This window comes from Schistocerca serialis, chromosome 4, assembly GCF_023864345.2.
Source record: "Schistocerca serialis cubense isolate TAMUIC-IGC-003099 chromosome 4, iqSchSeri2.2, whole genome shotgun sequence".
Lineage (NCBI taxonomy): Eukaryota > Metazoa > Arthropoda > Insecta > Orthoptera > Acrididae > Schistocerca > Schistocerca serialis.
This window is the reverse complement of record NC_064641.1, coordinates 750389262-750413659: the sequence shown is the minus strand read 5'-3', so window position 1 is coordinate 750413659 and position 24398 is coordinate 750389262. Positions and strand designations below refer to the sequence as shown.

The window sequence follows — 24398 nt, the reverse complement described above, 5'->3', positions numbered from 1 at the left end:
GCCATACGAGATTGGAATAATAGATAATTGTGAAGGTGGTTCGATGAACCCTCTGCTAGGCACTTAAATGTGAATTGCAGAGTATCCATGTAGATGTAGAAGTCTACAACACACACACACACACACACACACACACACACACACACACACACACATACACGCACACAAATTATTAGTAATTTATATAATTTGAACGTGGTAAATACGCAACTTTGGTGACAAGTGATATTCACACAGATGACATGAAATAGAGTCTATCACTGACACAATATTTTGCACTTCATTACAGAGTAATAGTTTGACATCGGAGTTCAGTTCTTTAACTGATAACAAGTTTAGAATAACTTGCGTGTCTGCGCCGACGTCTCCGATTCGTTGCTGCAGGTGGAAGCGACCGCTTTTACTTGTGGTGCCGTCTTGAGGTAACAATTTTTACATGAGACCACGTGCTGCAGACGACATCACGGTGACATCCGTTCACTGTTCCAAATTCCAAGTCGCTGTCCTCTTCCCTATTCTCGTGACATCTAGTGGTCAGTTTCCCTTTACATGGAGGTGTCTGGATACTTCTAATCACCTACTGTGCGTTGCAGTTGTTATGAAGAGTTGAAGCGGCTTGCACAGGTTGGCTTTAGGAATCTTAGGGCAGAATACCAGTCTTAGGACAGAAGTCCTCAACGAGAGCCAAAGTCTTCCTCATCACTGAAAGGACCATAGACTTTAATAAGCGATATATATTTGAACCTGATACGTCTACTCACTCTTGCTAGAGAGGGTTCTTAACAGACAGCCAGACAATAGAACGGCCCTGTAAGACTTCCGTTTCTATAGATTTATAGTCAGAACCCTAAAAATACAAATTTGAAGTAGCAATTCCTAGCCAACACGTTTTATATGTTACATGAGTAGAAATACTTCTACCGAACAAAGGAGTTATTGAGGACAAACTTTTTGAGTTGTTTTTATCTTCACCTTTACTATCTGTGAGACACTTTATGTGACTGGCTAAGTGATCACAAATTTTTGTAGCAGCCTCGTGAGCCGCTTTTTGTTCTAGTGTAAATCTTAATACGGAATAATGAAGTTCATTTTTTTCTTCTGGCACTGCAATTAATTGTTGTTCCTTTTGAGCTGTAGTGGATTATTGACAACCACCTTCATGCGGGAATAGATATACTAAGAAACTTGCTCTCTCTATCTCTCCATCCGAACAGGCCAGGAAAGGCCCAGTGGTACCGACCGTCCGCTTTGTCATCCTCAGCCAACAGATTTCATTGGATACGGTTGTGAAGGGCCACGCAGTCAGCAAATCTCTAAATCGCTCTCTCGGCCATTGTCAGCTTTCGTCGCTGGAGTCCCTATTTCTCAAGCAAGAAGCTTCTCAGTTGCTCGGGCTGAGTGCACCCCGCTTGCCAACAGCGCTCGGCAGGCCCTAATCGCCGCCCATCCAATCGTAAGCCAAGCCCGACGACACTCAACATCGGTTATCTGACTGGCTGGCACGTACCAGAGTTACCACTGGCAAAGGCCACTGGCAAATATACTTTGAAGCTGTAGCGTAACTCTTTAAACACAGAGCTACAACATGATTTAGGCCGAGCACCACATATTACTCTTACAGTGCACTTTTACTCAATAAAAACGTTAATTCTTAAAGATAAGTTCTACGAGGAAGTAATTCCATTGAACATTATTGAATGAAAATGAATAAAATATTTAATCTACTGATTTGTCTCTCCTCAGTATTTACGATGGTACTAAGTGCAAATGTGGCTGAATTGACTTGTTTTAGGAGTTCAAAAATGTATTTTTCCACTTAAAATTTTCATAAATATAGGTACTTAAAATGTTTGAAATTTTCATCCTACTTATTATTTCCTCACCTCGTATTATATTTATCATTGGTGCAGTACATCTAGATGTACAGAACTGAATATGTTGTGTTTTTTTAGATTCGAGAGTGACTCTGTTTCATAACGCAATGCCTTACATAAAGGTACATATTGTAATGTTTAAGTAAAGTGTGAAGTTTATGTCTAACAAAGAACAGTTATGTCAAGTGGTTTGCTGACTGCATATCTGATTACATGTATCTGTATATTTAGCTGACCCTGTTTTGAACAATCTGTCTACTAGCAAGAAAGCAACACCAGTAAACCCACACTAATTAAAACCTGTGTTCGAGGTAGAGGTAAGTACATTCAGATCTACTCGATGTTACTATGGGCCCGTAAATCTGAATAAGTACAAAAGTGGTCCCTGTGCAAAAATCCATAAACTGTGTGAAATAAATTTCTTACCTCGTTTTGGTGTCGTCTTGTATAACGTCAGCAGTACTAAACTAACTACAGTGGCAAAAGCCAATATGCAAGATATTTGACTGAGACTCAGAATTTGTTTCAATAAAAACGACTTGGGATTGGTAGACAGAACATGACTAAGGAGACTGACTGTAATATCTTACTTGAAAATCTTACTATATTGTGACACTGACTTGCAACTGTTAAGCCATCTCATTAAAATTACATTTAGGCAAACAAGTGATCTTTACAAAAAATACAATAAAAAATTTGGGGTTACGTACAAAGCTGGTCTCATTCAAATTCGTTCTACAGCAAAAGCACAAAATATATGAATATTTATTACCTTATTGCATATCGATGTAACAATATGTAGAAAGATTCTTCATCAAAATTTCATAATGATATTTCTAGCATTTTCTTAATTAATTTTACTTCAAATCTTATTTCTTCCATAAATCATTAATATACAACACTGAAATTATTACACTGAATATTTAATACTAAGCGACTATCCACTCTGGAACATCGCAACAGACACTGCCAGCCTCTGGTGTGCTACTCGTGCTACTACCTGGCAACAACTGCCGACTACTGTGTGACCTGATATAAGCTCTTTGTTACACATACTCTGCCTCAGCGATAACTGCCTCGCAGCGTTGTTTCACACATATATGTTTGTAATCGATATATCGCTTACTCTCTTGGATAATACGTTAAAATTTACAATTTTCATTATATGTAGTTATTTCAATATATTATGGAGAACCCAAACATCTGTTTTTATGATGTGAGAACTGTCTCATACTTTAGACAATATTAAAATAAATGTGTTAAGAGGAGCTGCATCATATTTACATATAAATATTACTTGTCTTGGGAAGTTGGTCTGTGTCAGGGCTGCTTCCTTTATTCCTTCAAAACCTACTGGAAATAGTTTTCCAGTGTTAATTTAAATGATAGCTTGCAGGAACATTACGTTGCTGTTAACCATATTCTTCTTTTATTTCCATTTCTTATAATCACATATTTAATAATTTTTCAGAAATACATTGTGAAACATGCTGGAACCATACAAACAACATAACTAGTCTGAGAGCAACATGCATCAAACCCTACGAGCGCTAATCCCAGTCTGACGCGCTTGGCGCAAAAAATTTCTATAGCTTTCACAGTTACATGTTACAGAACCTTTGAGAAGAGGATACAGTGCAAATTAGTATTAACGTGACAGTCTTAACTGCTGTTGTTTTTCGGAAATAATTTGCTTATAGTTTTCTGAAAGTAATTATTTAAGTGAAGATTATAGACCTAACGATCAATAACAAAGGTAGCAAATTTTGACAACATGGAAAATAGAAGCTTCCTGTTATTTCATAATATCGAATTCACTATCGATATTAAAATTAAAAAAAAGTTATAAATGAAGACAAATTTTGTTTACAAGAAAACTGAAGCATAGAAATATTATGTATACCGTACTGTAAATCTGTTTTTAGATAAGTTAAGTTGACAATAGACATTACTAATTTTTTCGGTAGAAGATCGATATTACGAAATGGATCCATGTGGATAACCATTTCTTATGTTGCTGCGTGCATATTTGGATTTATTGCAATAACCATGTCACCGGAAAAACGAACTAATTTTGCCTGTTGTAAATACAGCTAAACGTTGAACATAATGATATAAAGAATAGTTAAATAATTTACACATCAGGAATGTATGAGTTTCGACATGAATAAATCTGATTCCACATGATCAGTATACGTATAGGGAAAAGAAAAGTTTAAAATGTAGATTTCACAGTACTGTGATGAAGCAAGTCAAATAACTATGAACGCCGATTAGATTTGAAAGTGATGTTCCCAACAATATCGCAGAACTAATAGGCGTGGCATAATTATAAAAACTGTACATTTTGACACGTTAAAAGTACCGACATGCTTAAACACTAAAAGGATTTGCATACTGATATGTTCAGGTAGTTATCTGGATTTAAGGAAATTGTACAGCACTTGCACTGGACTGTGTGTCCAGGTCAAGCGTGAAGCGGCAAAAGTGATAACCAACGTACCTGTAGAAGCAGCTAGAATGTCTTGTACGGTACATGGACTGTTTACAACCACAGATTTACTGACATCTGAATGCAGTTACGAAGTTGCGGAATGCCTTAGCGGAGTTATGGGGTGACGTTCATAAAACTATTTTCAGTTCATTTTTTATTTATTAATAGAACTCATGGACAGTAAATTCCCAAAGTTTCATTGATGGAATCGCATCCGATGTGCCCGAAAAACAATTAAATGTGTGACGCGAGCTTCCTGCCACTCCAACATTGTGAAACAACACTCGAATACTAGCTCAATGAACGACGATTCCGTCCATTACTTGCAACCAAAATTGCACGGGGTGAATCTAAAAAAGCTGTGATATGTACTCTTTCGTTTTAAGGTTCATTTGTCACTCTGTTTCGTATCACAGAAGCAACAACAAACCAACTGCTTTGTTTATGAAGAAGCAGTTCTTGTTTTGCTTTGTACTGCTGACGAGCATTTACGCAAGTGTATTGTGGCAAGGCTATCAGACAGAACTATTCCAGTGTAAGTGACATGAAAAATCCAGTATGGGCTATATATTTCCACATCGAGTCATCAGATGAACATCCCATTAATCATCTGTGTCACTTTAGCTGCTGTGAATGTCTACAGGCTCAGTGAGATAACAACCCCTATATTCATAAGGAGAGTCTCCTAAATGGTGTCCGGTATGTTGTCAAACGCACTTAAGGTTTTCTGTCCGATCCTGTGTGTTCATGGCAGAACTCAGAATACAAAAGAGTCTCTAAATTCAGTTGTAAACAGTGCCCTAAAAACACTACAGCTGTCAGAATTGTAACATGTGATGCATTTCTTGTGTGGTAACGTAGGGAGGATGAAGCTGTTAGAGAGAACGGGCTTTAAGACTGGAAATTTCATTCTTGATGAAATATATTTACAGCGTCTCTCTGTAACTGAAAAGTTAGTTGAAGACCCAATAATGGAAAAGAGGCGGAATATAACAAATCAGAAGACAAGCCTGGAACGGAAAAAGAATCCCGAGTACAAATGTGGGGCCTCCAGCGAAGAGATTTGATTTTAAATAGCATTTCGTAAAAATTGTGTCCTTTCAAGTTTATGTATCTTTTTCCAAGAATCTATGAAGCTAGTATTAAGAAATTTTGTGCACGTATTTCTATAAACCCAATAAACGTGGTCGGAAGAGTAAATTTTGAAACTCTGAGTGTAAACTGAAATATGGAGCAAAGTGCTTGGAATTTTGCATGCATTTTATATTATACTTATAGATTTACAAAATTATTAAAATTCTCCTTTTGGATATATTCAAAAGACATTAAGCGTGCCCACTATATACAAAGATATTAAACGGAGAAAACTTTGTAGAAATCCCTGAAACAGTTTCTGAGAAAGAGATACATATTTTCTTTTCTGAAAGAGTTGGATGTATAATAATTATGTGTTATTTATGGTTGTCCAAAGCAGAGAAATACGTAAAGACTCATTGTAACAATATTTAGAAGCGGCAGCAGTCAAACAAGAAAAGCCGGCACGTGTATCCACATTTGTCACGTTTCTGCTGAACGTGAGAAGGACGATGACCAGCAGAGTTTGCGCAGCAGCAGTCAGCAGTTCAACAGATCAACGACCGAGCAGACGGGCAGCGCTTCCAAGGAGAACAGCGACTAGTGCAGTTCGCACATCAGCGGTCAGTGCTCCAGGAACTGTCCGCATACTGAACGCACGTGCGTGACGTATCTGGCGATGTGGAGGACGTAGACTTGGCAATACCCAACCACCTCAGCATTGAGGTGAAACAAGGAAAGCCGGCACGTGCGTCGACGTGGGTCACGTTTAACAACCGAAGAGTCAATCGCCGCCCTAGAAATTTCGCGACGTTGGCAAAAACACCGAACAAATACCTTCGACAAACGGGTGTGAGGTGGTCCTTGGAGAAGGTCCTTCGAGGGGAGGAAGAAGACACGAAGAAACGTCGCCTGGACGGGCGGACCGATGATTAGTCAGCGCACGTCATACGAGGTGTGGCTAGAAAAAAACCGGACTAGTACTGGTGAAACAATAAAACGAATGCAATAAGGCTGAAAGTCGCGTGGCCTGTCACGTGACTGCTCGAGTTTCATCTGCCTCCTGCACTCAGTCTTCCCGTGGCGTCTGTTTTCAGTAGTTGACGTTTTGTCTGTGGGTCGGAAAATGTTGAGTGTACAGAAAGAACAGCTTGTTAACATCAAATTTTGTTTCAAACTAGGAGAATCTGCAAGTGAAACGTTTGTAATGTTACAACAAGGGTACGGCGATGATTGTTTATCGCGAACACAAGTGTTTGAGTGGTTTAAACGATTTAAAGATGGCCGCGAAGACACCAGTGATGACACTCGCACTGGCAGACCATTGTCAGCAAAAACTGATGCAAACATTGAAAAAATCGGTAAACTTGCTCGACAAGATCGCCGTTTAACAATCAGAGCAGTGTCTGAGTTAACAGGAGTTGACAAGGAAAGTGTTAGGCAGATTCTTCATGAAAGTTTCAACATGAACAAAGTGTGTTCAAAAATGGTTCCAAAGTGTCTCACAATTGAACAGAAGGAACGCCGAAGAATGATTTGTTCTGACATCCTGGAAAACATTGAAAGTGATCCCACCTTCTCACAAAATGTTATTACTTGCGATGAATCGTGGTTTTTTACTTACGATCCCGAAACTAAACGCCAATCGATGCATTGTGTAAGTAGGCTGTTTATGTTTTCTCTATGTAAGTAGGCTGTTTATGTTTTCTTATTGGCAACGTTACGTAGCGCTCAATATGAAAATCACTGGCTGTGCTGTGTGCAGTCTGTGGCTGCTTTGCATTGTTGTCTGCCATTGTAGTGTTGGGCAGCGGCAGCTGGATGTGAACAGCGCGTAGCGTTGCGCAGTTGGAGGTGAGCCGCCAGCAGTGGTGGATGTGGGGAGAGAGATGGCGGAGGTTTGTAATTTGTCATGAACTGATATATATATTATGACTTGTGATGATATTAAGGTAAATACATTGTTTGCTCTCTATTAATATCTTTCATTTGCTAACTATCCCTATCAGTAGTTAGTGCCTTCAGTAGTTTGAATCTTTTATATAGCTGGCAGTAGTGGCGCTCGCTGTATTGCAGTAGCTTGAGCAGCGAAGATTTTTGTGAGGTAAGTGATTTGTGAAAGGTATAGTTTAATGTTTGTCAGGGCCATTCTTTAGTAGGGAATTTTGAAAGTCAGATTGCGTTGCGCTAAAAATATTGTGTGTCAGGTTAAGCACAGTCCTGTATAATTGTTCAAAGGGGACGTTTCATATGGCGACCCTGCCAGGATACGAACCTGGAATAAGTAGGCTGTTTATGTTTTCTCTATGTAAGTAGGCTGTTTATGTTTTCTTATTGGCAACGTTACGTAGCGCTCAATATGAAAATCACTGGCTGTGCTGTGTGCAGTCTGTGGCTGCTTTGCATTGTTGTCTGCCATTGTAGTGTTGGGCAGCGGCAGCTGGATGTGAACAGCGCGTAGCGTTGCGCAGTTGGAGGTGAGCCGCCAGCAGTGGTGGATGTGGGGAGAGAGATGGCGGAGGTTTGTAATTTGTCATGAACTGATATATATATTATGACTTGTGATGATATTAAGGTAAATACATTGTTTGCTCTCTATTAATATCTTTCATTTGCTAACTATCCCTATCAGTAGTTAGTGCCTTCAGTAGTTTGAATCTTTTATATAGCTGGCAGTAGTGGCGCTCGCTGTATTGCAGTAGCTTGAGCAGCGAAGATTTTTGTGAGGTAAGTGATTTGTGAAAGGTATAGTTTAATGTTTGTCAGGGCCATTCTTTAGTAGGGAATTTTGAAAGTCAGATTGCGTTGCGCTAAAAATATTGTGTGTCAGGTTAAGCACAGTCCTGTATAATTGTTCAAAGGGGACGTTTCATAAGTGTGAAGTTATCCAACTGTGTAATTTGCTCCATTGTGGCCCATTACCTGTCAGCATGTCAAGAGTCAGCACTGTCTTTCCGTTGGAAGGACAACACTACTTCTTCAAGACTGCATGGAAATCCACTACTTCTGTGTGCAATTTCTTTTATAAATGAGAAACTGTATTTACTATTATGATGAACGATTAGGACTGTCTTTATGGGCTGTGAGACAATTTTAGCTTTTGACCAACATAATATCAATAAGTGTGTGCATTTTATATCTTTGTTACTGTAATTGTGAAAAATTTTTGTCAAATCTGTATTGGCCAGTGCCCAACACCATTTGTAAAATTTTTTTGTGGGGAGCATGGGGGCTATGTAAGTAGGCTGTTTATGTTTTCTCTATGTAAGTAGGCTGTTTATGTTTTCTTATTGGCAACGTTACGTAGCGCTCAATATGAAAATCACTGGCTGTGCTGTGTGCAGTCTGTGGCTGCTTTGCATTGTTGTCTGCCATTGTAGTGTTGGGCAGCGGCAGCTGGATGTGAACAGCGCGTAGCGTTGCGCAGTTGGAGGTGAGCCGCCAGCAGTGGTGGATGTGGGGAGAGAGATGGCGGAGGTTTGTAATTTGTCATGAACTGATATATATATTATGACTTGTGATGATATTAAGGTAAATACATTGTTTGCTCTCTATTAATATCTTTCATTTGCTAACTATCCCTATCAGTAGTTAGTGCCTTCAGTAGTTTGAATCTTTTATATAGCTGGCAGTAGTGGCGCTCGCTGTATTGCAGTAGCTTGAGCAGCGAAGATTTTTGTGAGGTAAGTGATTTGTGAAAGGTATAGTTTAATGTTTGTCAGGGCCATTCTTTAGTAGGGAATTTTGAAAGTCAGATTGCGTTGCGCTAAAAATATTGTGTGTCAGGTTAAGCACAGTCCTGTATAATTGTTCAAAGGGGACGTTTCAATTGGAAAACTCCTGGTTCTCCACGACAAAAAAAGCACGAATGTCAAAATCGAAATGCAAGGCAATGATGATTGTTTTTTTGACATCAAAGGGATTGTGCACATTGATTGGGTACCAGAGGGACAAACAGTGAATCAGCATTACTACATTAGCGTCCTGGCTACCCTACGTGAGCGAGTACGGAGAAAACGGAACGATTTGTGGAGAAAAAAGTCATGGATCCTTCACCAAGACAATGCCCTAGCTCACAGTGCGTTGTCAGTGAAGACGTTTTTGGCAAAACACAACATTCCCATCTTAGATCATCCATCCTACTCACCTGATTTGGCCCCCTGTGACTTTTTTCTTTTCCCTAAAGTCAAGTCAGCTTTGAAAGGAATTACATTTGAGACTGTTGAAGCAGTAAAAGAAAAAGCGACGGAAGTAATGTATGGACTTATCGAAAATGATCTGCAGCATTGCTATGAACAGTGGAAAATTCGTATGGAGCGGTGTAGAGACCGAGGAGGAGAGTACATTGAAGGAGATAACATGAAATTGTAAATAATTGTAAATAAATGTTTTTTCCAGCATTAGTCCGGTTTTTTTCTAGCCGCACCTCGTACTTCGCTACAACGACGTAGCCGTTACGCTGCTCGACAGATGATGTAGGTACCGCGCCAATACGTCAACGCGGAAGGTTACATCCCAGATGTTACCAGAAAGAAGTTCGTGTGGTACTTACCCTGGTGACTGGTGAGGACGAAGGGCTGTGGTCTCATTAAATGGGTCACCTGGGAACCTAGGGGTTGATGAGCTCCACCGGGAGATGCCGAACCTGGGGGTCAATGGTTCGATTCCGGGAGGGAGCTCCCCGCGGCACGACGTAGCCGCTTGTTAATAACAGAACGAGAGAATCACAAGGAGAAGGCTGCGCCGCTGGTGCAGAGAATTACGGGCACGGTACTGAGGGAAGAACACAACGCCCGGCATGCCGCTGCAACACGAGTCGTCGCCGCATCAGCTGTCACTGGAATCTGCACGCTACGACACTGCCGCTCGGCAGCCACAAGGTATTGATCGAGTTAAAACACACTGTATCACTCGGTTTGTTTAAATGGTCTTATGTCTCAGTAAATGATTGTTAGTGGAACTACCAATGTTTCACTCAGTGCTCACCCTCTGAACCAAGGAAACAGTTCACCCCACCGCCCACAAAGTGCCGATCCCCCCCTCACCACCCCCCCCGCCCCACGCCTTCCCTGACAAAACAATGACCTTTGCTCTCATCTGTGTAATGATTGTCACTGTTAGGATGGTTCGTCAATGAACCGAAACAGTTAATCATCAAAGGAAGTTTGTGACCCTGGCGTAGGATTTTATACCCACACATATTTTAAATGAACGGCTCCCGTATCTCTCCATTGACAATAACAAAGAATAAATAGTATGAACAACTTAAATTAGAACGATTACGTAGCAATGTTGTGATGAAGGCAAACTAAAGACTGCGTTTTATTTGCAGAACACTTAGATGATGCAACTGTTCTCCTAAAGAGATTGCCTGCACTACACTTGTCTGTCCTCTTGTGGAGAACCGCTGAGCGGTATGGGATCCATACCTGATAGACGAAGGACGTCGAAAGAGCTCAAAGAAGGGCAGCGTGTTTAGTATTATTATGGATATAATATGCAAATTCGGGTGACAATCATTATAACAAAGACATTTTTCGTTTTTGAGAAATTTCAATTGCCAACTTTCTCCCCACAATGCGAAAATGTTTTGTTGATGTCACAGCGAGAAATGACCTCCCCCCCCCCCCCCATATCCCCCCTCTCCACCCCTCCTCATCGTGTGAACCAGGGACCTTGCCATTGGTGGGTGGTTTGCGAGCCTCAGCGTTACAGATAACACTGCCGTAGGTGCAACCAGATTGGAGGGATATGTGTTGAGAGGCCAGACGAAAGGATGGTTCCTGAAGAAGGGCAGCAGCCTTTTCAGTTGTTGCACGGCTAATAGTTTGGATGATTGACTGACCTGGCCCTGCAAACTTAACCAAAACTGCCTTGCTGTACTGGTGTTGCGAACAGCTGTAAGCAAGGGGAAACTACAGCCGTAACTTTCCTGAGGGCATGCAGCCCTACTCTAGACTAGCATGAAGCCTGAAGACCATAACGACAAAAGATCAGAGCTTGCACGGAGAGACTGCAGTGTTCATTTTTCCAGCGCTGTTCGAGAGTTGAACAGTAGACGCTCAATATCAAGTAATACTAAACCTTGACCCGCTGCAAAAGTAATTTTCATTAATTCCATGAAATATTTAAATACGTGTAATCCGAGGGACTTAACAGTAAATGTGTTAATTGCACATAAAGCATTGCACAAAAGTTCATTGCTATATCTTCAAAGTTGGGGATTTGGTGCATCTTTCAAATAGTGTTTGTTTTACATATATCTCCCTCTTAAATATATTTCAGAGAAATAGCAGTTCTTGTATCTCTAGTGAGTGGAGGGGTGCTGTGATCGTGCAGGTATCTTAGTTGTTGGTGCGGGTGGCCAGCAGTGACTTGGAGACATTTCGGCGGCGCCTCAGCGGCAGCAGCGGGCCTTGCTGTTGCTCCTCCTTCTTTGAGCGTCGTTTGAGCATCACGCTGGCGTAGGCGCGCGCCGTGAAGTAGTAGATGATCTCTGCGAAGCTGAGCAGACTGGCGCCCACGAAAAGTCCTGTCGCTCCGCCCATGGACACTGCAACAACAACCAACTGCTAAATGCTTATATTATATTTAGGTAGTAATAACAAAATCAAAAAAGTAACTGACTAGATGCGGGTAAGTCTCGCGCACTGAAGGCTTCGTACAAACTTAGTAATGTGTACAGACATGACATCCATTCCGGGAATCGAAAATCTCGACCAGTTTTGCCCGCTATCGACATTGATATTGGCTCGATATCGGTGCCAGGGATTAACAGATTTTCGAGACTATTTTGATTTCAAGTTTGAAGTCGGAAACAAATGACGAAAGAAATATTTTTTTAATGATATAATTACGAATTAACAATTTTCGGGGTTTGTTCTTTGGGTACACACTGAAACCTTCCTTTGTGCCAAATTTCATGATTATAGGCCATTTGGAGTATCCTACAGGTTTCGATGAGTGACTTTGCAAGTATCAAAATATGTGACATAAATGGGTGTATCTTTTGACTGCACCGACTTAGAAGCTTCAATTTATTACACCGCAAGGCACCATACGCAATAGTACGTTAAGTAAAATTCTGTTTGGTACGTCTAGTTATTCCTGAGAAAAAGGGGTCTTAACAGACAGACGAACAGACTGCGAGTCAGGTAATAACTGACAAAAAATTGTGTGATATAATTATAAATTTACGGTTTTAGAATTTTTTCCTTTGGTTTTAGTGTGAAACCTTTCTTTCTCCCAAATCTCACGATTTTAGGCCAAGGGGAAGTACGATATAGGTTTTGATGACTGAGTTTGCGAGTGTTAAAATATGTGACATAAACGACCGTATCTTCAGACTGCATTAACTTAGAAACTTCAACTTTTTACACGACCAAGGCACATAGACCTTTTTGTGACATAAATTTGAACTTGGTATGTTTACTCGTTCCTGAGAAAAGGGTTCTTAACAGTTGGACAGACAGACACGCGGAAGAAAACAAAACGATCTCATAACGCTTCTGTTTTTAGCGACTGAGGCGCGGAATTCTAATTAGTCATCTTAAGAAGACGAAGTAAATGTTCCAGAATTCGAATCAAGAACAACTGCCAACATGTGTAACTTAGAAGTAGATGTCCTCGGTGTAGCGAAGCAGCTTAAAACGCTTAATAAAGACAAGTCTTCCGATACACATTGTATACCAATTAGATTCTTTTCAGAATATGCTGATACATTAACTGTAAACTTAGTAGTAATTACACAACCGCTCGCTCGACGAAAGATACATCTCTGAACATCCGAATGTTGCACAGGTCAGACCAATACTCAAGAAAATAAATGGGAGTAATCCGCTGAATTGGAGATCCATATCTCTGACGTCGGTTAACAGTAGGATTTTGGAATGTATACTGCGTTGTAACATTATGAATTGCATCGAAGAAAACGATATATTGACCTTAGCATCTATTCAGAAAGTATGGTGCTTCTAAAGCACAACTAGCTCTCTACCCCCATGAAGTAATAAGCACTTTCGACATGGGATCTCAAATTGCTTCCCTTTTACTAGATTCCCAGAAGACTTTCGACACCAATACTCACAAGTGACTTTTAATCAAACTGCGTGCCAACGCAGATTGTCTCAGTTGTGCGACTGGATTCGTGATTTCCTTTCAGGAATGTCATCGAGTAAAACAGAAGTGGTGGATAAAACAGAAGTGATGTCTGACGTATCTGAACGAAATGTTACAGGCCCTCTGATGTTTCTAATCTATATAAATGATTTAGGAGACTATCTGAGCAGACCTTGTGGATTGCTTGCAGATGATGCTGTCATTTACCGTCTAGTGAAGTCTTAAGATGAGCATAACCAAATGCAAAATGATTCAGACATGATATCTGTATGGTTTGAAATGCAGCAGTTCGCTCTAAATAATGATAAGTGTGAGGTCATCCACATGAGAACTAAAAGGAATGCGTTAAATTTCGGTTACGCGATAAATCGCATAAGTTTAAAGGGTGCCACTTCAACTAAACGCCTAGGGATTACAATTATGAATAAAACATGTACGGATAAAAATCCTGCGACAAGATCGCAAATTTTCTTAACTGATTAATGGTTACAGCTCATTGACGAGCCATCCCGAGATCAATTAAAATCTCGTTCAATGTTTGATTATTATTACACATATTCTTATTCTTAGAGCGAAGTCACCCTAGGGTGACTCTAAGAATACGCCACTGTGTAATGATTGTCACTGTGAGGATGGTTCGTCAATGAACCGAATCAGTTAATCAATAAAGAAAGTTTGTAAGCCTGACATAGGACTTTTTAAATCAACGACTCCCGTATCTCTCCATTGACAATCGCAAAGAATAAAAATTATGAACAACTTAAATTAGAACGGTCACATAGCAATGTTGTGAGGAAGGCGAACCAAAGATTGCGTTTTATTGGCAGAACAATTACAAGATGCAACTGGCCTACTAAAGAGATTGCCTGCACCACACTTGTCCGTCCTCTTGTGGAGAACCGCTGAGCGATATGGGATCCATACCTGATAGACGAAGGACATCGGAAGAGTTCAAAGAAGGCAGCGTGTTTAGTATTATCGGGAAGTAGGGGAGAGAGTGTCATGGATATAATTTGCGAATTTGCGTGACAGTCATTAAAACAAAAACTTGTTCGTTTTTGAGAAATTTCAATTGCCAACTTTTTCTCCCCAATGAGAAATGTTTTGTTGATGTCAACCTATACAGCGAGAAATGACCCTCCCACCCGTATCCCGCCTCCCCACCCCGTCCTCGTCATGTGAACCAGGGACCTTGCCATTAGTGGGGTCGCTTGCATGCCTCAGCGATACAGACAACACTGCCGTAGGTTCAATCACATTGGAAGGATATCTGTTGAGAGGCCAGACAAAAGTATGGATCCTGAAGAAGGGCAGCAGCCTTTTCAGTTGTTGCAGGGGGTAATAGTTTGGATGATTGACTGACCTGGCCCGGCAAAGTCAACCAAAACGGCCTTGCTGTACTGGTGTTGCGAACAGCTGAAAGCAAGGCGAAACTACAGCCGTAATTTTCCCGAGGGCATGCAGCCTTACTGTAGAGTAGCATGAAGCCTGAAGATCACAACGTCAACAAACTAAGAGAAATCAGAGGTTGCACGGAGAGACTGCAGTGTTCATTTTTCCAACGCTGTTCGAGAGTTGGACAGTAGAGAAATAGATTTCAAGTGGTTTAATGAACCCTCTGCCTGGCACTTAAATATGAATTGCAGGAGAGTCATGTAGTTGTAGATCTACAAGAGACATAGCACAATACTGTGTAACACCGCATTGTATCCACTGTTCCAAATAGTCCAAAACTTTTTCTGTGGGATTTGTATTGGGTGAATTAGCGGAAGAGACAAGTTGTGACATGGTTCCTGAGTGTTCGTCAAACATATGCATGCAGCCCTGTGAAAACGGCTGCTATCACTTTGGAAGAGTACAAAGCACTTTCACATTGCTTATTGTAGTACACAAGTATAATGACAGATCTCTAACTGTGAATGGAAATTTAAATTTTGCACCAAAGTATAACTGTATTATTTCTCAAAGTATGTAGGATATCGAACATACAACACACTGCTGTAAATTAATTTTCCTACAAAATAAAAACATTCAGATCCCTTGCAGATTCACTCTACTGATAAAATTTATAGGATAAGCAACACTTGTTGTCAACCAAAATATGACTGTTGTACTACATTCTTCAAGCACAGTGGACCATGAAATTAAATAGTTCCATATATAAACTGTCGATAATACTTATTTAAATGCATCTGACTTGCTTATTGACACTACTGAAATAAATTACTTGTTAGTAGATGTAGCTCTATCTTTGCACCACACATTAAGGCCGTGCATTAAATTCATCAAAATACGTGAAAACTGATCCTATAACATTGGAAAATAAGCATTAGCACTACTGCTGATCTAATTTACATCTCAAAGCGCACCTCTCAGTGAGAACTACCAAAGCAAACAATGTTAAAAATGGTTCAAATGGCTCTGAGCACTATGGGACTTAACATCTATGGTCATCAGTCGCCTAGAACTTAGAACTACTTAAACCCAACTAACCTAAGTACATCACACACATCCATGCCCGAGGTAGGATTCGAACCTGCGACCGTAGCAGTCGCGCGGTTCCGGACTGAGCGCCTAGAACCGCTAGACCACCGCGGCCGGCTCAGACAATGTTATTCCCACGTGTAAGTTCATTAATAGCGCGTCTCTGTATCCGATATAGCCGGCCGCGGTGGTCGTGCGGTTCTAAGCGCTGCAGTCCGGAACCGCGGGACTGCTACGGTCGCAGGTTCGAATCCTGCCTCGGGCATGGATGTGTGTGATGTCCTTAGGTTAGTTAGGTTTAAGTAGTTCTAAGTTCTAGGGGACTGATGACCTAAGATGTTAAGTCCCATAGTGCTGAGAGCCATTTGAACCATTTTTATCCGATATAAAAGTCAGACAAACATTCTGGTGACCCGATGCTAGTGTATTAACGTCATCTCGCAATTCAAAACGTGGCCATCTTCCGCTTTCATTCAGTTGAAATGACTTGACAGTTCGATGAAATAGCGTATGCACAAATGGTAACACACATTTATGTAGGTAAGATATGAGAGTTGCTACGCTTTAAAAGTTACCCAAATATTATAGTGACTCCATGCTAGGGTATAAACCTTATCTTGCAGTACAAATCTTTTGACATCTTCTGCCGCTGAAGGCAATCATTATAGTAACCATCACCCTAATGTATTAGCTTTATCTTGCACTGCAAAAGTTTGTAATCTTCAGCTGATAATATTAACATATTCTGTCTCACAGTGACGACTACATGTCACAATGTTGTTGTTGTTGTGGTCTTCAGTCCTGAGACTGGTTTGATGCAGCTCTCCATGCTACCCTATCCTGTGCAAGCTTCTTCATCTCCCAGTACTTACTGCAACCTACATCCTTCTGAATCTGCTTAGTGTATTCATTTCTTGGTGTCCCTCTACGATTTTTACCCTCCACGCTGCCCTCCAATGCTAAATTTGTGATCCCTTGATGCCTCAGAACATGTCCTACTAACAGATCCCTTCTTTTTGTCAAGTTGTGCCACATACTCCTCCCCAATTCTATTCAATACTTCATCATTAGTTATGTGATCTACCCATCTAATCTTCAGCATTCTTCTATAGCACCACATTTCGAAAGCTTCTATTCTCTTCTTGTCCAAACTATTTATCGTCCATGTTTCACTTCCATACATGGTTACATTCCATACAAATACTTTCAGAAACGACTTCCTGACACTTAAATCTATACTCGATGTTAACAAATTTCTCTTCTTCAGAAACGCTTTCCTTGCCATTGCCAGTCTACATTTTATATCTTCTCTACTTCGACCATCATCAGTTATTTTGCTCCCCAAATAGCAAAACTCCTTTACCACTTTAGTGTCTCATTTCCTAATCTAATTCCCTCAGCATCACCCGACTTAATTCGACTACGTTCCATTATCCTCGTTTTGCTTTTGTTGATGTTCATCTTATATCCTCCTTTCAAGACACTGTCCATTCCGTTCAACTGCTCTTCCAAGTCTTTTGTTGTCTCTGACAGAATTACAATGTCAGCGGCGATCCTCAAAGTTTTTATTTCTTCTCCATGGATTTTAATACCTACTCCGAATTTTTCTTTTGTTTCCTTTACTGCTTGCTCAATATACAGATTGAATAACATCAGGGAGAGGCTACAACCCTGTCTCACTCCCTTCCCAACCACTGCTTCCCTTTCATGCCCCTCGAGTCTTATAACTGCCATCTGGTTTCTGTACAAATTGTAAATAGCCTTTCGCTTCCTGTTTTTTACTTCTGCCACCTTTAGAATTTGAAAGAGAGTATTCCAGTCAACATTGTCAAAAGCTTTCTCTAAGTCTACAAATGCTAGAAACGTAGGTTTGCCTTTCCTTAATCTTTCTTCTAAGGTAAGTCTTAAGGTCAGTATTGCCTCACGTGTTCCAATATTTCTACGGAATCCAAAGTGATCTTCGCCGAGGTCGGCTTCTACCAGTTTTTCCATTCGTCTGTAAAGAATTCGCGTTAGTATTTTGCAGCTGTGACTTATTAAACTGATAGTTCGGTAATTTTCACATCTGTCAACACCTGCTTTCTTTGGGATTGAAATTACTATATTCTTCTTGAAGTCTGAGGGTATTTCGCCTGTCTCATACATCTTGCTCACCAGATGGTAGAGTTTTGTCAGGACTGGCTCTCCCAAGGCAATCAGTAGTTCTAATAGAATGTTGTCTACTCCCGGGGCCTTGTTTCGACTCAGGTCTTTCAGTGCTCTGTCAAACTCTTCACGCAGTATCTTATCTCCCATTTCTTCTTCATCTACATCCTCTTCCATTTCCATAATAATGTCCTCAAGTACATCGCCCTTGTATAGAGCCTCCTTATACTCCTTCCACCTTTCCATCCCTTCTTTGCTTAGAACTGGGTTTCCATCTGAGTTCTCGATATTTGTACAAGTGCTTTTCTTTTCTTCAAAGGTCTCTTTAATTTTCCTGTAGGCAGTATCTATCATATCTCTAGTGAAATAAGCCTCTACATCCTTACATTTGTTCTCTAGCCATCCCTGCTTAGCAGTTTTGCGCTTCCTGTCGATCTCATTTTTGAGACGTCTGTATTCCTTTTTGCCTGCTTCATTTACTGCATTTTTATATTTTCTCCTTTCATCAATTAAGTTCAATATTTCTTCTGTTACCCAAGGAGTTCTACTAGCCCTCTTCTTTTTACCTACTTGATTCTCTGCTGCCTTCACTACTTCATCCCTCAGAGCTACCCATTCTTCTTCTACTGTACTTCTTTCCCCCATTATTGTCAATTGTTCCCTTATGCTCTCCCTGAAACTCTGTACAACCTCTGGTTCTTTCAGTTTCTCCAGGTCCCATCTCCTTAAATTCCCACCTTTTTGCAGTTTCTTCAGTTTTAATCTACAGTTCATAACCAATATATTGTGGTCAGAGTCCACATCAGGCCCTGGAAATGTCTTACAATTTAAAACCTGCTTCCTAAATCTCTGTCTTACCATTATATAATCTATCTGATACCTTCTAGTATCTTCAGGATTCTTACATGTATACAACCTTCTCTCATGATTCTTGAACCAAGTGTTCCCATTATGCAAATAAAAAAAAGAAAGTTGCTGTCCTTCCAACTATCGACTTTTAAGGTCATCTAAATAGTTTTGGTTATCTTTCAATTATATGAGTGTTCTCATACACTACAATGAAGTCTTTTGCTTTAATTGCGACAGGTATTGTGAGCTTCAAGCATTAATCGATGTTTCTTGAAGGTCCTCTTCAATAGACACTATGTAATTGCCATATGAATTACTGCCTTCCACAGCATCAACATCATGAAGATATAGAATAAAGGCGACACATGGTCAATAGGAACGTTCACGTTCGTGGTAAATTCATTGGGGGACCAAGTCATGGAAAAAAAACCAACAGAAAACTTTATAGAACCAACTCTGATCTGAGATACACTCTTTACATCCTGCATATAATTGGGCCATCGGTGTACTCGTCGCCTTGAATATTCTGATAAGGAGGCAAAATGGAGACTCGTCGGAGCACAGTAATTAGCTTCTCTCAGCTACTGTCCAGTTTCTATGTTATTTGATCCGCTGAAGACTTCGTACTTTATGTACCGCTGTGAGCTGTAGCATGTTGTGGAGTGCACTTCACATATCCACTACATACCCAGTTCCCATCACCATGTTCGCTTGAAGACTTGAAACGGACCTGAATTCATTAACTGCAGCAGTTCCTGTCGTGTTTGAAACCGACTGTCATTGATTATGTATGACACCTCATTGGGGCTGTAGGTTACAATCTATTTCTGATTACTGCTCTAACTCCGTGTTTGATGGCTATGAGTGGTACACCTAGTATACTTACTTACAGTCCGCATCAATGAGTCAATAAATTGTGCAACTTCATTCATGCTGTGGTTATGGGTATATCCAAACACAATAACTCTTTTCTGCCATACTATCACTTCTCAAAGTCGACCCATCATACTGTGCTGACTGCTTGCAACTGGTTGACGCATACAAGCCACCTCACTGCAATTACTTACTTATGTCAGCTATGGAAGTCCATGTGACCAACCAATATTACTTCAGCACCATCCAGAGTTCTCCAAAGCGACAAGTGTCTCTTTTATTGGCGTGGATAATACTTTGTCTAGTAGACTTCCTGTATTGACTTGGAGTACACAACATGTTAGAGATGTGATGATAATAATAATAATGGCGTGTGGCGAGGGCCTCTCGTCGGGTAGACCGCTCGCCTGGTACAAGTCTTTCGATTTGACGCCACGTCGGCGACATGCGCGTCGATGGGGATGAAATGATGATGATTAGGACAACACAACACCCAGTCCCTGAGCGGAGAAATCTCAGACCCAGCCGGGAATCGAGCCCGGACCTTTGGGATTGACAGTCTGTCGCGCTGACCACTCAGCTACCGGGGGCGGACAGAGATGTGATGATACTAACTTTTAAAAATGATCAAGCAAGGGTCTTTAATGAATCTTGGTCAACTTTCCCATCATATCTTATCAATTTTTATAATATTTATATTGTAAAAAGAAATGATAGTTTTTCTAAAAACTAGCTAATGAAATTTTAGATCCAATGCTTACGTTCCTAATTTGAACGAAACAATTTAATACATTACTGTGTCTTTACGCTTTTGAAACCAGCACCAGAAATCGACAGCAGACAGATTTTTATTTTATTTTTGTTTTCTATTCTTCTACACTAATAAAGCAGTGCACTACCTGGCGCACATTGCACTTAAACATGCAATTGAATCTTGTGATACCACTAATATGAAGTGCTAATAGTAGTGTGCATTACCTACATGCAGGACAAATAACATCACAATCCAAGAAAGCAGTAAGCCAGACCGTTCTTATTAATGACGTCATCATCACGTGACAACCTCCCCTTCCACTCCCTCATCCCCTACCCTCTCCAGCCAAAATTAGCGGGCTATGAAACGAAACAGCCAGTATAGTGCTATCTGATGTAGCCAAAGCCTTCGACGCAGTGTGGCATAAAGGGCTACTACAGAAGTTATACAAACAGGGGTTTTGTGGGAACATAGTTAGGTTAATCCAAAGCTATCTCACGAACAGAACTTTCTCTGTAGAAACAGCCACCTCCACCAAAAGACGTATTCGTGCAGGGGGTGCCACAGGGATCGGTCCTGGGGCCCGTTTTGTACAGTCTGTACACTACGGACTCGCCCACAGCTCCTCTTGTGCACACCACAATGCGAATGCGAGTAAGGACCTGGTATTCATAGGCTACAAAGGGTTTTAGATGACACAGAAACCTGGGCCCATCACTCGCTCAACACCATCGACCCTGAAAAGACACAGGCTATGCTGATCACCCAGAGGCTCAGGTGATGTGGACCCCCTCAACGCCCCCCCCCCACCCCCTCTTTCACCTGCACCTATGTGAATCCCGACTCCCCTGGTGCTGATCCGCCAAGTATCTCGGCGTAACCTTGAATTCGAGACTAGAGTGGAAACCCCACATAGACAAGGTCCACATGAAGGTCTTGGTGTAAGGCAAAATGGACCTTGAAATTAAATATTTCCACATGTAAATTGTTCTATGGTGTTTTTCAAACGTTGAAATAGTATCTTCGCATCTAAAATATGTAAAGGGTGTTGGCATTTCAATGGAATGTGTGGTGATATATATATATGTGTGTGTGGGGGGGGGGGGAGGGGGGGTTGCTGTCATAGCTTAGACATAGAAATGTTGCACGCTACACTCTTTATGTAATAATTTGTTTAAATACTTTTGAATACGACATAAAAAAATTTAGATTGTTCTGAAACTGTTGAGCAAAGCCAAAAGAGCAGCTCATGGTCAATATAAAAACCACAATTATATGGCAGAATACTAATTTATGCACAATAGTTCTAACGAACTGGTGACGGTTTCGTGTGATCTACCCCACCACTTAGCACGCAAGGAATGCTCTGAAACGGAAAATTAAATCTTAAGCCAGTGAATCCAGGCCCTGCTAGGTTCGGAGATGACAGCCAAAACAGTTACAGCACAAAGATTTACTAAAATTCTTGTTTTATGAATCTCCATTGCAGGATGTGAGTTTAGTGTATTTTACTTCTGATGAAGATATATTTAGATATAACGATACCGTGGTCAAGAATTTTAATAAATCTTTATCCTGAAACTGTTTTGGCTGTCATCGTTTACCGTGAAGAATTTCAACAGTTACTGTTTTAGCCATGTTTAAAATCTTGAAGGTTTGGAGATCTCAGCCGTACCAAATATTAGACATCAGAAGAATAGCTGCCATCGGTGTACCTAAGATGTGTCGGTGAGTAAGGGTGGGAAATTCTACTTTAGGACAAACAACAGTCTATTCCATGTACAAAAGATTTAAATATATGAATTACCTTACACATTTAGGTTCAAGTCGAGGAAATGGTAATCTTAGGAGGACCCTATACAAACTGGGAACATCCCAAAGAAAATAAACACAAGTGAAATATTGATTAAGTTCACTAGCAACTTAATACTTAAAATACAATAGATGTATTTGAATTAACATTGCCATCAAAACTAAAACTGTAAACTGTGATAATATCAATAAACTGCTGTAACGGGGCAATAATTCCCATCTGTTGGATCATTCCTCTGGCTTAAACCTCCAGATCACACGTGGATGATGTGGCTGACATGGACGCGAGGGAATGAGAGTAATTACTCCAGTTTAATGCAGACCTGAAGTGAAAACACGCTGGTGACTTCAACATTTCACGCCTGAGCAAGCATCATTTATCTGTTTTTAGACCGAAATGAAAACTAGAGGCACAATTAGTGACAATACATATATTTTCATTGTTCTAAACATCATACCTTCTGATGGACTTTGTGAAAGAATGGCAATGGCGCCGCAGTTCTTGCCATGATACACAGAGCAAAGGTTGCATACACCAGGTTTCAGGTCAGTGAAGGCAACCCGCATTACGGCACGACAGCATTACGACAGAAACTGTAGCATCGTTTCCATTATTTAAAGTCTAAGTATTGCAGAAGGTATCAGACTTAGAGCAGTGAAAGCAAGTCTGCCATCACTAGTTGTACCTCTAGTTCTCGTTTCAGAAGAAAAAACATACATTTGTCACTTTAAAGAAACGTAACTTTGTGTAGAAAGTGATGTCTGTTTACTTGCAGAGATTGTGAATTCCTGCCAATTTCATGAGTTCCTGACACAGATGCATTCTGGCCTATTGCATTTTTCACATTTTTTTCAATTCGGTAACAGATGAGTTGCACTCTGTATACAGTCATTTATCTTTAGGTACCTGTGTATGCCTCTAGTCTTTGAACCACGCAGGCTTTCTTGTACTTGTTATACGTGTTTTTGTGTGTCGTGTGTCTCTAAGGTAGAGGGGTGGAAGCAGCCCGGAATTTCCCTAGCTGAATGTGGAACTCGACCACTTTCATTACCGCTGGCTGGTACACCACACCAAGTATTAAACCGCCGTCCGTTTCTGCCTTGACTGGCTGTCGTACCAGCCAACACGCTCTCCGTTACGCTAGTACACCAGCGCACTGGCCTGATACAAGCTGTAATAGGATTTTCCCCGATAATGGTACAGTCTTAACTGATGGACGAGGGAAAAGGTATTGATTTGAAATAAGCAACACACTCTATCTGATCAAAACTATCCAGACACACTATGTATTGTGGAACTGACCACAAGATGTCACGAGAGGCCGACCCGTCACTATAAATGCAGGCGAGGATACTGTGTAGTCAGTAGTGAAGCAGTAACCGCAGAATGAGTCAGTCAGGACAGATCAGTGGCTAGTCCTTGGATTTCACTCAAATAACGTCTCAATCAGGGACATTTCAATCATTCTAAAGACGCACAGGTCGGCTGCTCGTGATGTGGCTGTGAAGTGGAAATGCAAAGACACAAACACAACTAAATCAAGATCAGGCAGTTCTTTTGTACTGGTGGACAGTGACTGCCAATCACTGTGGAGGGTGGTTGTTAAGGTCGTATGAAATGAACGGAAGAAACCACTCGTCTGTTGCAAAGCAGTACCCACAGTCCAGATAGCACAATAACTATTCTTAAGGCGTTAAAAAGAGTAGAGTACAGTGGTCCAGCAGCTCCACATAAGTCACACATTTCTGTAGCCAATGCTAAGCGATGCTTGAAATGGTGTAATTAGCGACACCAATGGACAGCGGGTAATTGGAAACGAGTGATTTGGAGTGATGAATCACTCTACACCCTGTGGCAGTCAGATGGAAGAAATTGTGTCTACCTGGAGAACGTTATCCGTCATCGTGAGCAGTGTGAACG

General features: G+C 40.8%; 1 protein-coding gene across 1 annotated transcript in view; it reads right to left on the bottom strand.

The window, feature by feature from the left end:
- Positions 1 to 11786: 11786 nt before the first annotated feature.
- LOC126474742 (sodium channel protein Nach-like) overlaps positions 11787 to 24398 on the bottom strand; it is a 215725-nt gene continuing 203113 nt past the window's right edge. Inside the window, exon 9 of the mRNA XM_050102219.1 lies at positions 11787 to 11995. Coding sequence (XP_049958176.1) covers positions 11787 to 11995 — 209 coding nt within the window. The remainder of the gene's footprint in view (positions 11996 to 24398) is intronic.